The 12,723-nt window shown below is 43.1% G+C and overlaps 1 protein-coding gene across 1 annotated transcript; it reads left to right on the top strand.

Annotated features, from left to right (window-relative positions):
* Window positions 1-6,117: 6,117 nt before the first annotated feature.
* LOC105102069 (RNA-binding protein EWS-like) lies at window positions 6,118-8,266 on the top strand. Its single transcript, XM_064479407.1, is given in 3 exon segments — window positions 6,118-6,887; window positions 6,890-7,488; window positions 7,490-8,266. Coding segments are annotated over 3 exon segments (1,971 nt in total). The 5' UTR covers window positions 6,118-6,167; the 3' UTR covers window positions 8,142-8,266.
* The last annotated feature ends 4,457 nt before the right edge of the window (window positions 8,267-12,723 follow it).

The following is a 12,723-nucleotide window of genomic DNA, read 5'->3' as shown; positions in this document are numbered from 1 at the left end:
ACACGCCGTATGTGTTCAATATGCTCAAGATCTGGATGAATAAGTCAGAGGAGGCCAGCTGACACTGGGGAGTCTCTAGATTAAAAAGATGAGAGTGAGTCACAAGTGGATGTAAAAATTGTATTTATGAGACAGTGTTTGGATGAGAAAAAATATCCTAGAGGAAAAGTGATCTGTGTATTCCATGATACCCTAGTTTAGAGGAAATATTACTTAAGGGTAGAAACTGGTCCTAAAATGGTTCTGTTTTAAATCAAAGAACTCATGATGAGATGTTTTCTGATCATTTTTCAAATGGAAATCTCCAGGGTGGTTTCAAACAGCTATGTAGCAGGAGGAACTCTCTCCCTATAAAAGGGAACTCTGTCCCTTTTTAAAGGGATCCCAGGGGGCCCTGGCCCCATGGGGGCTGGTAAGCATGTATCTTTGTCAGTTCACAAATAGTCAAGGTCCCTCCTGCCTAGAATCAATCTCAACCACTTGGGAATTATTTAACATCAGCAATATCTTCCCCATTCTCCTAAACATTGCAGTCACAATAATGCAAACCAAACAAAAACAGGAGACAGTATCCCTGTAATTTAGGATCTCCCTAGTTAGTGGGAGGGAAATGGGTATAAGTCACAGGTTGGCAGAAGTCTTGGCAGGAGCAGTGGACAAGGAGTCAGAAGAACGAGGCTCCTCCTGGTTTCCAGACTCCATAGCTTTGGATCCTCCTCTGAGTCTCATGTTCTCCCTGAATCCCAGTTTTGGGGGGAAGAATTCTTAGAGATGGGATATTTGAGCTGAAGCCCAAAAGGTGAGAAGAATTCAGCCATGCAAAAAGGTTTTCAAGCAGTCGCATCAGCAGGTGCCAATGTCCTGTGGGAAGGCAGCTTGGGGTTGTGCTTGAGGAACTTAGAAGGGGCTGGAGGGGCCAGGAGAGGGGCAGAGAGGTGTGGGTTGGAGAGGTTAGAAGGTGCCAGATTATGCAGGGCCTTTGTGCCCTAGGAAATCATTTAGGTTTTTTGTTTGTTTGTTTACTTGTTTTATCAGCACTCTGGAAAACAAGAAAGGCATTTAAGCAGGGCAGAGACATGTCTTGAGTTATGATGTTTGAAGCTCACTCAAGCTGTTCTATGGAGGAGAGGTTGCAGTAGCCTAAAGAGTGCAATAAGTAGGAAGACCAGCTTGGTGGCAGCTAAAGTCGTGTGAGCAAGGATGATAAAGTTTCAGCTGGAGAGGGTGTAGGGGGAAGTGGGAAACTGAGATACAGTTAAGAGGTGGAACTGACAAGACTTGGAGCTAGAAGCTCAGATGCTACTGTATGGATAATCCAGTGAAGTATAGTGGGTTTTTAAAAGTCTGAATATCAGTACAAATGCAAGGCATTGCAATCACTATAACAACACAGACCAAAATGTGTGGTGAACATGCATGCTGAGTTTATTCCTGAATAGAAGGAGGAAAGAGTCACATATATACATCTACCCACCAGGTGATTCAGTAGACAGGCCAAAAAATCATCAACAATAGTTACTGTTCCAATTCTTTCCCACTATAACTCCCCTACCCCCCATGGACAAACAAGAGAGGGTCCTGAGACAGCACTGTCCTTGTGTATCTGGGCAACATCTCAAAATTGTCAGTACCATGCTGATTCCATGACTAGTTTCCAAGAGGAGCCTTCCCGCCCCAACCCAAGGCATGACCTAGGACATCCCTGACAGCCTTCCTACTTTTACAGGTTGCTGGGAGTTGCAAAAGATGCGACCATAAAGCCAAAATGGCCAAGCAATTTTGGAAGCCCCAGATCAAACCATTTATATGACACTGTATAGAAAAGTGAAACTTTATTATCTGAATTTTTTTGCCTTTGACTATAAGGAGGAGCCTCATTTAGACACAGCCAAAATCACTGCTCCATAAGGAGCTTAGGGCTACCCTGATTCTGGAAGACACTATATAAAGAAAGTTCGCTTCTATTTCCAAAGCTGCTATAGAACCAAAATAACCATCAGCAGTCTGTACATTCATTTATACATACATACTGTACCTCCTCTAACTGAAAATATTCACATAACAGATTGAATTCAATATGCTTTCCTTAAAGATGTTATTCTGAAGAACAAAAGTGCTATTACCTAAAATTAAAAAGATAAGGATGTTAATTGCACAGTGATTCCATTGTCTCCAAACTATCTCCACTGATGAGTCTCTTAAATCAGTTTAAAAAAAAAAAAAAGAATCTCCATTTAACTGGAAAGTACAAGGTCAAATCCTTATATTTTTGGGCAGGCTGCATGCAGAAGTCAGAAATTAACAGCTGTGTTTCAGGGAAAGTGTCTTCGGAATACTTTTGACCCACTTGGGATTACTATTTGCTTTCTAGATATTGCAAAGCAGGAAATAGATGCTTATATAAAGTGGGCAATGTGGAGTTCCTTTGAAATTGCACTGGTACTTTTTTCTGTTAAATAGAGAAAGACTACTTAAAATGATATTACTCAAAGTTAGTAAGGATATTATCAACTGCTAACAGCATTAGTCATTGTTCTAGTTCTCTTTGAAAGCAATTAAGCAATATGATTCCAAAGCAATAAAAAACTTAATGCCTTTCATGTATCTTTATCCTCAACTTATGAAATTATAGCTGAATAAAATATTCTAAAATATGAGGGAAAAAATCAGACATAAAGAAGTTTTTCAGATCATAGTAGTTTTGAAAAATTGGAAGAAACCTATATATATACAATAGGGAAATAATTAAATCATAGAGAATCCATTCTATCTATTATAAAATCTTTTTTAAACTAGGGTTATAAAGACTACATAACAGTATGAATAATACTTATGATACTAAATAATGCTTATGAATCAAGCTTTATAATTATTTGACTTCAGTAAAACATAAAAAGGAAATGCGTGTGTTGGTAAGGCCAACTTTAGATAGGATTTAGCATTTTTAATCAAAGGGACAGCATCAGATAGATAATGTCTGCATAGACTTTAGCTTCTCCAAAATGCTGGTGTCTTACTTAAAGACATTTATCAGTCAGGATTCAATAAGGGAAGCAGAAACACTAGGAGTGATGGAATGCAGGATTTATTGCAGGGGTTAGATTTTATGGGATTATGGCGGCTGGTGGAGTCCATGCAGTTTTTCAATAGCCATGCCAGCAACGGTGGGAAAACACTGCACACACGAGAGCTAGGACAAACCAGAACCCTAAAGGATAAACAAACACCTGAGGACAAGCTGTACCCACATCCCCTGGAATGAGATTTCTGTCCCTCACACTTAAGAGTTGTAATTGATACAAGCAGATCAGTCAAGGCACTGATTGTTTTGTAAATACCCAACCCTGACCTATCTGGCAACAAGACCCATGGGACCAAATGACTGACCAACTGACGACCCACTCCAGAGTCCAAAGGTGCAGGACTGGGGTAAACCTAGGAGGTTTACCTAAGAGAAAACAAGAAAACTCGCATCTAAAATTGGGAGTGGAGCAACTTTGAGGCTCTAGAAAGGAAACTCTTCCCATCCATCCAGGAATTTGGAGATCAACTGAATGGAATATAGAAGACACTCTCCAACCTCTACCTTCTGAGCCTTCTGTGCAGGTTATAAAGCAGAAAGGAAATTTGACCCTTCGCAAGAGGCTGCTTTGTGTGTTCTTGCAGACTCCATCTGGGTTGTGGGCTCACTTGTACAGGCGTGGTCCTGGGGTGACACACTGTGAGGACAGCCAAGGCTAGGCAGTGTCCGTCAAGGCTGGTACCTACTACAGTGTCCATCCCTCTGTTTTACAACCGTGGGGAAATCCGTAGAAATAGAAACCAAGAAAACCAAGACTATGTGCCTAGAATGCCTTTATGACCAGATGAAAAATGCCAGTAATCAGCCCTTTGTGGACATAATACATGATTTCATAGAACTGATTTTTTCTCCCTGCCAAGTTCACAAGTTAATAATAATGACCTATTGCTATACCTTGAAAGTGAAGGTAATCTTGTAATAATTTCCTCAAAATAGACTTCCCTCCCTTCCACTACCCTCCTGAGTGTATCCTCATCCCCTAAGACTCTTCATAGGATGTTCTGCTGCAAATACACCATTTTCCCATTGTCAGGGAGAGGGAAGCTTTGACCCCAGAGTTCTTTGTCTCTGAATCCCCAGCTTATGTCCATCCAGCCCTCTGAGAACTAAATGAGATTTGTAAGTAAAAGCCACCCTGAGGCTCACATAGATTCACAATTTATCTCTACAGCTTTCATGTTATCTTGTTATCTGGGTGTTGCCTTCAAGCCCTTGAAAACAACACTTAAAAAGATTCACATTTCTCACATCGACAGAAAGTTTGTGATGCCTTTTTTCACACCCAACCTTGTTAGAATAAGGAGTGGTGGAAGCTTGTTATAATATGACAGAATTAAATTTTAAAAAGAAATGAATGAATCAGGATAAAGAGAAAACCATGGGAAAAATTAAGTTGCTGCGAGGATAAGGATGGCCCCCACAATGCATTGTAACATCCTAAGAAACTGAGCTGTGCATTTGACTCAGAGCCCCCCAGCTTCCATGGCAAAAATGAGACGTGATTAATATCACTAACATTTATTCTATTACATGGTTGCTCAGGGGACGTTTTAGAAAGTGTCCATAGATAGATGAATGGAGCATCAGGGAAATGCAAATCAAACCCACAATGAGATATTACCTCACACCTGTCAGAATGGCTATCATCAAAAAAACCCACAAATAACAAATGCTGGCCAAGACGTGGAGAAAAAGGGACACTTCAACACTGTTGGTGGGAATGTAAATTGGTGCAGCCACTGCAAGGAGGTTTCTCAAAAACCTGAAACTAGAACTACCCTATGACCCAGCAATTCCACACCTAGGTATATAAAAAAAAAAAAAAAAAAAACTAATTCAAAAAGGTTCATGCACTCCAATATTCATAGCAGCATTATTTATAATTACCAAGGTAGGGAAGCAACCTAAGTGTCCATCAACAGTTGAATGGATTAAGGTGTGGTATATATACACATTGGAATATTATTTGGCCATAAAAAAGAATGACATAATGCCACTTGCAGCAACATGGACGGACTTGGAGGGCATTATGCTAAGTGAAAATAAACAGAATAGAGAAAGACAAATAATGTATGATATCACTTACATGTAGAATCTAAAAAAACCCAACAAACTAGTGAATATAATAAAAAAAAGAAACAGACTCACAGATATAGAGAACAAACTAGTGGTTACCAGTGGGGAGAGGGGGAGAAGGGGCAATATAGGGGTAGGGGATTTAGAACAAACTACTACATATAAAGTAAGCTACAAGGATATATCGTACAACACAGGAAATAGAGCCAATATTTTATAGTAACTAGAAATGGAAATTCATAAATTTAAATTTTAAAAATTATGAATCACTATAATGTACACCTATAACTTGCATCATATTGTACATCAACTACACTTCAATAAAAAAGAAGAAGAAGTGCTTCAAATAGTAAAACATTAAAATTTTTAATTTAAAAAATTAAAAAGAACTGTCCATTAACAGATGAATAGATAGAGAAAATGTGGTATACACACAGAATGGCATATTATTCAGCCTTAAAAAAGAAGGAAACCCTGCCATTTGTGAGAACGTGATTAAATGTGGAGGGCAGTATGCTATGTGAAATAAGCCAGTCCCAGAAGGACAGTACCCCATGATTCCTCTTATACGAGGTGTCTGAAACAGTCCTACTCATACAGCAGAGAATGAAAGGTGGTTGCCAGAGGCTGGGGGAGAGTATGAAGTTTCAGTTTTGCTAGATGAGTAAGTTCTAGAGATCTAGGATATTGTTAACCCATAGTTAACAATACATTATTGAGCACTTCAAAATTTATTGAAAGTAGATCTCATGTTAAGTGTTCTAAAAAACATAAGCTACAAAGAAACAAAAAAACAAACACAAAGAAAGTCTGGGGGGTGTAGGATATATCTGTTACCTTGATTGTGGCCACATGTTTAACTATGTCCAAACTCATCAAATGGTACACATTAAATACACGTAATTCTCTGTATACAAGTTATACCTCAACAAAGCTGTTTAAAAAAATAAACATAGAGGGAAAGCGAGAGGGAGACAGACGTTGAGAGAATGAGAAGGAAGGAGAGAAAATGGCGTCCATGGATTATAGTACCTACAGCCAGGCTGCAGCCCAGCAGGTCTACAGTGCTTACACCACCCAGCCCACTCAAGGATATGCACAGACCACCCAGGCATATGGGCAGCAAAGTTATGGAACCTATGGACAGCCCACTGATGTTAGCTATAGCCAGGGTCAGGCCACTGCGACCCATGGGCAGTCCGCCTATGCAACTTCTTATGGACTGCGTCCTACTGGTTATTCTACTCCAACTGCCCCCCAGACGTACAGTCAGCCTGTCCAGGGGCACAGCACTGGTGCTTACGATACCACCACTGCTACGGTCACTACTACCCAGGCCTCCTATGCAGCTCAGTCTGTGCAAGGCACTCCGCCTGCTTACCCAGCCTACGGGCAGCAGCCGGCAGCCACCACACCTACAAGACCGCAGGATGGTAACAAACCTGCTGAGACTGATCAACCTCAGTCTAGCACAGGGGGTTACAACCAGCCCAGCCTGGGATATGGGCAGAATAACTACAGCTACCCCCATGTGCCTGGGAGCTACCCCATGCAGCCAGTCAGCCCACTGCCATCCTATCCTCCTACCAGCTATTCCTCTACACAGCCGACTAGTTATGATCAGAGCAGTTGCTCCCAGCAGAACACCTATGGGCAGCCGAGCAGCTATGGACAGCAGAGTAGCTATGGTCAACAAAGCAGCTATGGGCAGCAGCCGCCCACTAGTTCCCCCCACCCCAGACTGGATCCTACAGCCAGGCACCAAGTCAATATAGCCAACAGAGCAGCAGCTACGGGCAGCAAAGTTCATTCTGACAGGACCACCCCAGTAGCATGAGTGCTTACGGGCAGAAGTCTGGAGGACTTTCCAGACCAGGAGAGAACTGGAGCATGAGTGGCCCTGATAACCAGGGCAGGGGAAGAGGGGCATTTGATTGTGGAGGCATGAGCAGAGGTGGGCAGGGAGGAGGACATGGTGGAATGGGCAGCACTGGAGAGCGAGGTGGCTTCAATAAGCCTGGTGGACCCATGGATGAAGGACCAGATCTTAATTTAGGCCCACCTGTAGATCCAGATGAAGACTGTGACAACAGTGCAATTTATGTGCAAGGATTAAATGACAATGTGACTCTAGATGACTTGGCAGACTTCTTTAAGCAATGTGGAGTTGTGAAGATGAACAAGAGGACTGGACAACCCATGATCCACATCTACTTGGACAAGGAAACAGGAAAGTCCAAAGGTGATGCTACGGTGTCCTGTGAAGACCCACCTACCGCCAAGGCTGCCGTGGAGTGGTTTGACGGGAAAGATTTTCAAGGGAGCAAACTTAGTTTCTCTTGCTCGTAAGAAGCCTCCAATGAACAGCACACGAGGTGGAACGCCACCGCGGGAGGGCAGAGGGATGACACCACCGCTGCTCCGGGGAGGTCCAGGGGGCCCAGGAGGTCCTGGGGGACCCATGGGTCGCATGGGAGGCCGTGGAGGAGACAGAGGAGACTTCCCACCAAGAGGGCCCCGTGGTTTTCGAGGGAACCCATCTGGAGGAGGAAACATCTGGCACCGAGCTGGAGACTGAAAGTGCCCCCGTAAGGGGTGTGGAAACCAGAACTTCTCCTGGAGAACAGAGTGCAACCAGTGTGAGGCTCCAAAGCCTGAAGGCTTTCTTCCACCACCTTTCCCACCTCTGGGTGGTGACCGTGGCAGAGGTGGCCCTAGTGGCATGCAGGGAGGAAGAGGTGGCCTCATGGACCGTGGTGGCCCTGGTGGAATGTTCAGAGGTGGCTGTGGTGGAGACAGAGGTGGCTTCCATGGTGGCCGGGGCATGGACCGTGGTGGCTTCGGTGGAGGAAGACGAGGTGGCCCTGGGGGACCCACTGGATCTTTGATGGAACAAATGGGAGGAAGAAGAGGCGGGCGTGGAGGACCTGGAAAAATGGACAAAGGCGAGCACCGCCAGGAGCACAGAGATCGGCCCTACTAGACGCAGACCCCACAGAGCTGCATTAATACCAGATTTACTTTTTAAACCAGAAAATTTTTTAAATTTATAATTCCGTATTTATAATGTTGGCCACAACATTATGATTATTCCTTGTCTGTACTTTATTATTTGTGAAGAAACATTAAAACAAGTTAATGGTAGTGTGCTGAGTTGGTTTTTTTTTTCTTCTTTTAAAGATGGTTGTTTAAGACTAAACAATGGGAACCCCTTGTGAACATGCTCAGTATCATTGCGGAGAACCAAGAGGGCCTCTAACTGTAACAATGTTCATGGTTGTGGTATTTTTTTACCTGAGTCCAGTGACAACCTCTGGTTTATCTTTATGATGCTTTTTAAATAATGCTGCTTAATAAAAGATCTGAATATATTTGGGGGGTGGCAGAAGTTAGTTTCTTTTTAGCTTTGGGAGATAACACAGCAGAGGAAACTGTGTCAGGTACAGAAGAGTTAAATAGACAACAGATAAGTATTGGGTGTGAGTGACGCCTCACTGCAGGTCGAATAGAATTTTTGCAGACCAAATGGTTTTAAAAGACATTTACTGTGCTGTGGGTAACTCTCTGTAATTATATCAGAGTCAACCTTTTGCTTTGTACCTAGTAGAAGCTCACTGTCAAATCAACAACAGCCTCAGTCTAACACTGTGTTGGTGGAGGAGTCAGAGAGAGTAACTTCTCAGGCTTTTTACGGTAGAGACAGTATCCCGTACTCACAATGCTGGGACCCCACCCTCCCCCAGGGGCACATGTGCTACTTGAGATCCAAGCTTTGGTATTTGTATTTTATGACATTTACTTAGAACTCAAACGCTTGTGCTGTACTCCTGAACTTAGAAATGGTTATGTATCTTGTATCCTATAGTATTACAGTAACTACAGTAACCTGCTCATGGAAATTAAATATTGGTTTGTGGTTATAATTACAGGCACAAGCCTCAGGCAGCAGAGCTTAAAATTGAATTCAATTGAGTGAAATTGCCATTTTTGGAAACCAGAAATGGTCAAAAATTGGCTCCGGGGCCAAGGAATCCTGAATTCAGATGGGACCTGCCAATGCTGGTGAGTGGCCCCGCTCCAGCCCAGAGTTGCCTGGCTCCACAGCCAGCCTCTAAATTCTTGAATGTTATTTCTGCATTTATTGCCCTTATAAATGTCATATTTCTAAAACCCTGGGCTGAAAATCTCACGGGATGAACTCAGTTAATTGAGAAACCTCTGTAAAGAGAGGCTGAATGCTAACTTTTGACATCTTTCCAATGGAATGTATCCACTTTCCAAAAGTGATCTATGCCTACCATAGTCCAGAAATTTGTGAATTTAGAGAAGTGAGATCAACATACCAAAGCACAGAGCACACAGTGTAATCAAACAAATGTACTTTTTCTTTAAGATCGTCTCTGTGGGGGCTTATATCCTCATTCCCAAAATGAGGTTATTGTTTAAAATAGAGCTGGTCCCACTGTTGGTATTAGTGAGAAAGAGTTTATAAACAGCATCCCCATCATCTGGCATTCACGCCTCATAAATCCGCGGAGGTGCTTGAGTGAGAGGCTGGTGCTGTATCCATCAAAGGCTCAGAATATTTTAATAGTGGTGAACACACCAAGAGGTGTGACCACACATTATAGTTTAAAGGAAGGCTTTCTGGAACTAACCAACTTGGGGCTGAGTCCCGGGAGTGTTTACAGATTAGTTTAGCAGGATGACCATTGTTGTTTGATAATTTTCTTTTGTATTAGCTTGGGGTTTGGGTTTTGTTTGTTTGTTTGTTTTGGGATTTTTTGTTTGTTTGTTTGTGTGTGGTGTGTGAGACTGTATTGTATGGTTTTGATTTATGCTTACCTTGTTTTTCAAGTATGTTAACCCATTACTAAATCTGTTTGCTTTATACTGGTAGTCTAATAGGTTCAAAGGCATCCTAAAAAGAATGAAAAAAAGGGAAAAAAACTCTACATTTTCTTGTTCCCCTCTCCCACCTTTTATGATTTGATGTCCTCTTTTACATCTTCATGTTTATTCTCTTGCAACTTATTGTAGTCATCACATTTCCAATGATGGTTTTCTCATTTCTATAGCTTCCTGCTTCTTTTCCATTTAGAGTAGACCTTTCAGTATTTCTTTTAGGATAGATTTGGTATTGCTGAATTCTTTCAGTTTTTGCTTGACTGTGAAATTCTTTATCTCTCCTTCTACTCTAAAGGATAGTCTTGCCAGATAGAGTCTCCTAGGTTGCATCTCATTCAGGACTTTGACTATATCTTGCCACTCCCTTCTGGCCATCAGTGTTGTGTAGAGAAATCAGCTGAGAGCCTTATGGGGGTTCCCTTGTAACTAACTCTTTGTTTTTCTCTTGCTGCCTTTAGAATCATTTCTTTATCTTTAACTTTGGCCATGTTAATTATGATATGCCTTGGTGTAGGTCTGTTTGGGTTCTTCCTGTTTGGGACCCTCTGTGCTTCCTGTACTGGGATATGTATTTCCTTCTCTAGGTTTGGGAAGTTTTCAGTCATGATTTCTTCAACTACCTTTTCAATCCCCTTTTCTCTTTCTTCTCCTTCCAGGACCCCTGTTATGCATAGATTGGCACACTTTATATTATCCCATAGGTCCCTTATATTGCTTTCATTGGTTTTTACTTGCTTTTTTCTTTGTGGTTCTGATTGGGTGACTCCTGTTATCATGTCTTCTAAGTCAATTATTTGTTCCTCTGCATCATCTAGTCTGCTTTTGACTGCCTTTAGCTCAGCTCTTATCCCCGCCATTGAGTTTCCTATTTTTAATTGGCTCCACTTTACAGTTTCTATTTCCTTTTTATTGTATCCTGCATTTCTATTCATAGTCTCTCTTATTTCCTTCAGTGCTTTTATTACCCCCTTTTTGAAATCACGATCTGGCAGGCTGTTGAGGTCTATTTCATTGTTTGTTTTTTCAGGGGACTTCTCTTGTTCTAACTGGGAGAGGCTCCTCTGCTTCTTCATTTTACTTATTTTTCCCTGACTCTATGAATTTAGGAGTCACAGTTAACTACAGTGGTCTTGAAGGGCTTGTTTTGTTTTGTTTTGTTTTTTTGAAGTGGGAGTGTTCCTGTGTGGACTGTGCACATCTCATAATGTTGTCATGAGAGCTGTTCTCAGGGTGGATGGTTACCACCTCTTTCTTCCATGTGTTGGCTGCTATGCATTTGACTGGGGGTGTGGTTGGTGTTATGATCAGAGCCTGCCCTGGTGGTTGTTGAGTTTGGCCTCCTTTTTTGCTCTGTGGTTGTCACATCCTTGACAGGGTCCAAGTCGGCTCCCCTGCTGTTGGAATAGAGGCTTCCAGACCCACTTCTGAGCTACAGTGTGTGGTCACAGTGTTGGGGTGCTTCAGCTGGGAAGAGGAGCCACTGAGTGTCCCTCCACAGGAGATGTTCACCAGGAAGTGCCCTCTGTGGTGTTGCCTGTCACTCGTTATGTGGGCTTGCAAAGTACTCTTTGTTGACACTGTCCTTATCCCTGCCTTAGCCCCAAGAATATCAGCAACCTGCCCTGGTGTCCCCCAGGTTCTGCATCTACAGAGCCAGCAGGGCAGATTTGACACCAGGCACCAGAACCCACGGTAGTGAGTGTGCGGTCACACACTCAGATCCCCGGTGCACTGCAGGGTCAGTGTGGACCCCAAACCCATGTGCATATAGGGTACACGGGCCCGTTGTAAATGCTGATCCATCCCCTGCCCTGAGCCAGAACTCAGCTTGTTGCTTGTTCTTCTTAGAGGCACAAGTCCACAAAGGCACCCACGTAGCAAAAGTCAATTCTCAGTCCCAGCTGTGAAGCCACAGGGCCCCTGGGTGGATTCAGGTTTCAGCCCTGTCTCTGCCTCGGAAACCGTGCACCAGTGATTGTGATGGCTGTGGCCGAGCCCCACTTCTCTTCTCAAGAGAATGCACCAACAATGGTCTGGGAAAGCCCTCTGGGCTAGCGGAGACAGTGGCTATGGCCCAGCTGCATTGCTCCCCTCCTCACCACGTGCACCCCACCATGTGCACCAGCAGTGTTGCCTTCTTATGGGGGCCCCAGGCTATTCTGTTCTGTACAGAACAGACCCCCAACAGTCAGTACTAGTTCTATGCAAATTGGTGGGCCTGTAGATATAATTCTCGGCATGTTCATGGGAAGGGAAGAGCTGTGCATCCTTCTACTCTGCCATCTTGGCACCTCCCCCTCAAGACAATCATGGTTGCTGATATTCCCTAGTTCATGGAAAGAAGATAAGCATGAAAAAAAAAGCAGTATGAATGTGATTGGATTTTGGTACTTAGTGTCTATTTTGTACTATTTTCTGATAAACTTAAATTTTTCTCTCTGAGTGCACAGAAATTCTCTAACATTTGAACCTGGAAGGGTAAAAGTGCCCTTGAATCTGTCACAGCAGACCTACGGAGCCCTCTGGGTTTGTGGTTTTGTCCTGCCTGGGGGTGCTGAGAGGTGCCCTTCCACAGGACCTACAACGTGGTGTATCTGCACCCTCCACCTGGCTTTCTGGTGAATAGGAGATGGAGTTGAGAACTAGAAGGTGGACCC

The sequence above is a fragment of the Camelus dromedarius genome, chromosome 26, assembly GCF_036321535.1.
Source record: "Camelus dromedarius isolate mCamDro1 chromosome 26, mCamDro1.pat, whole genome shotgun sequence".
NCBI classification, from domain to species: Eukaryota; Metazoa; Chordata; class Mammalia; order Artiodactyla; family Camelidae; genus Camelus; species Camelus dromedarius.
Note: the sequence above shows the minus strand (reverse complement) of the source record. Positions and strands in the feature narration are given on the sequence as shown.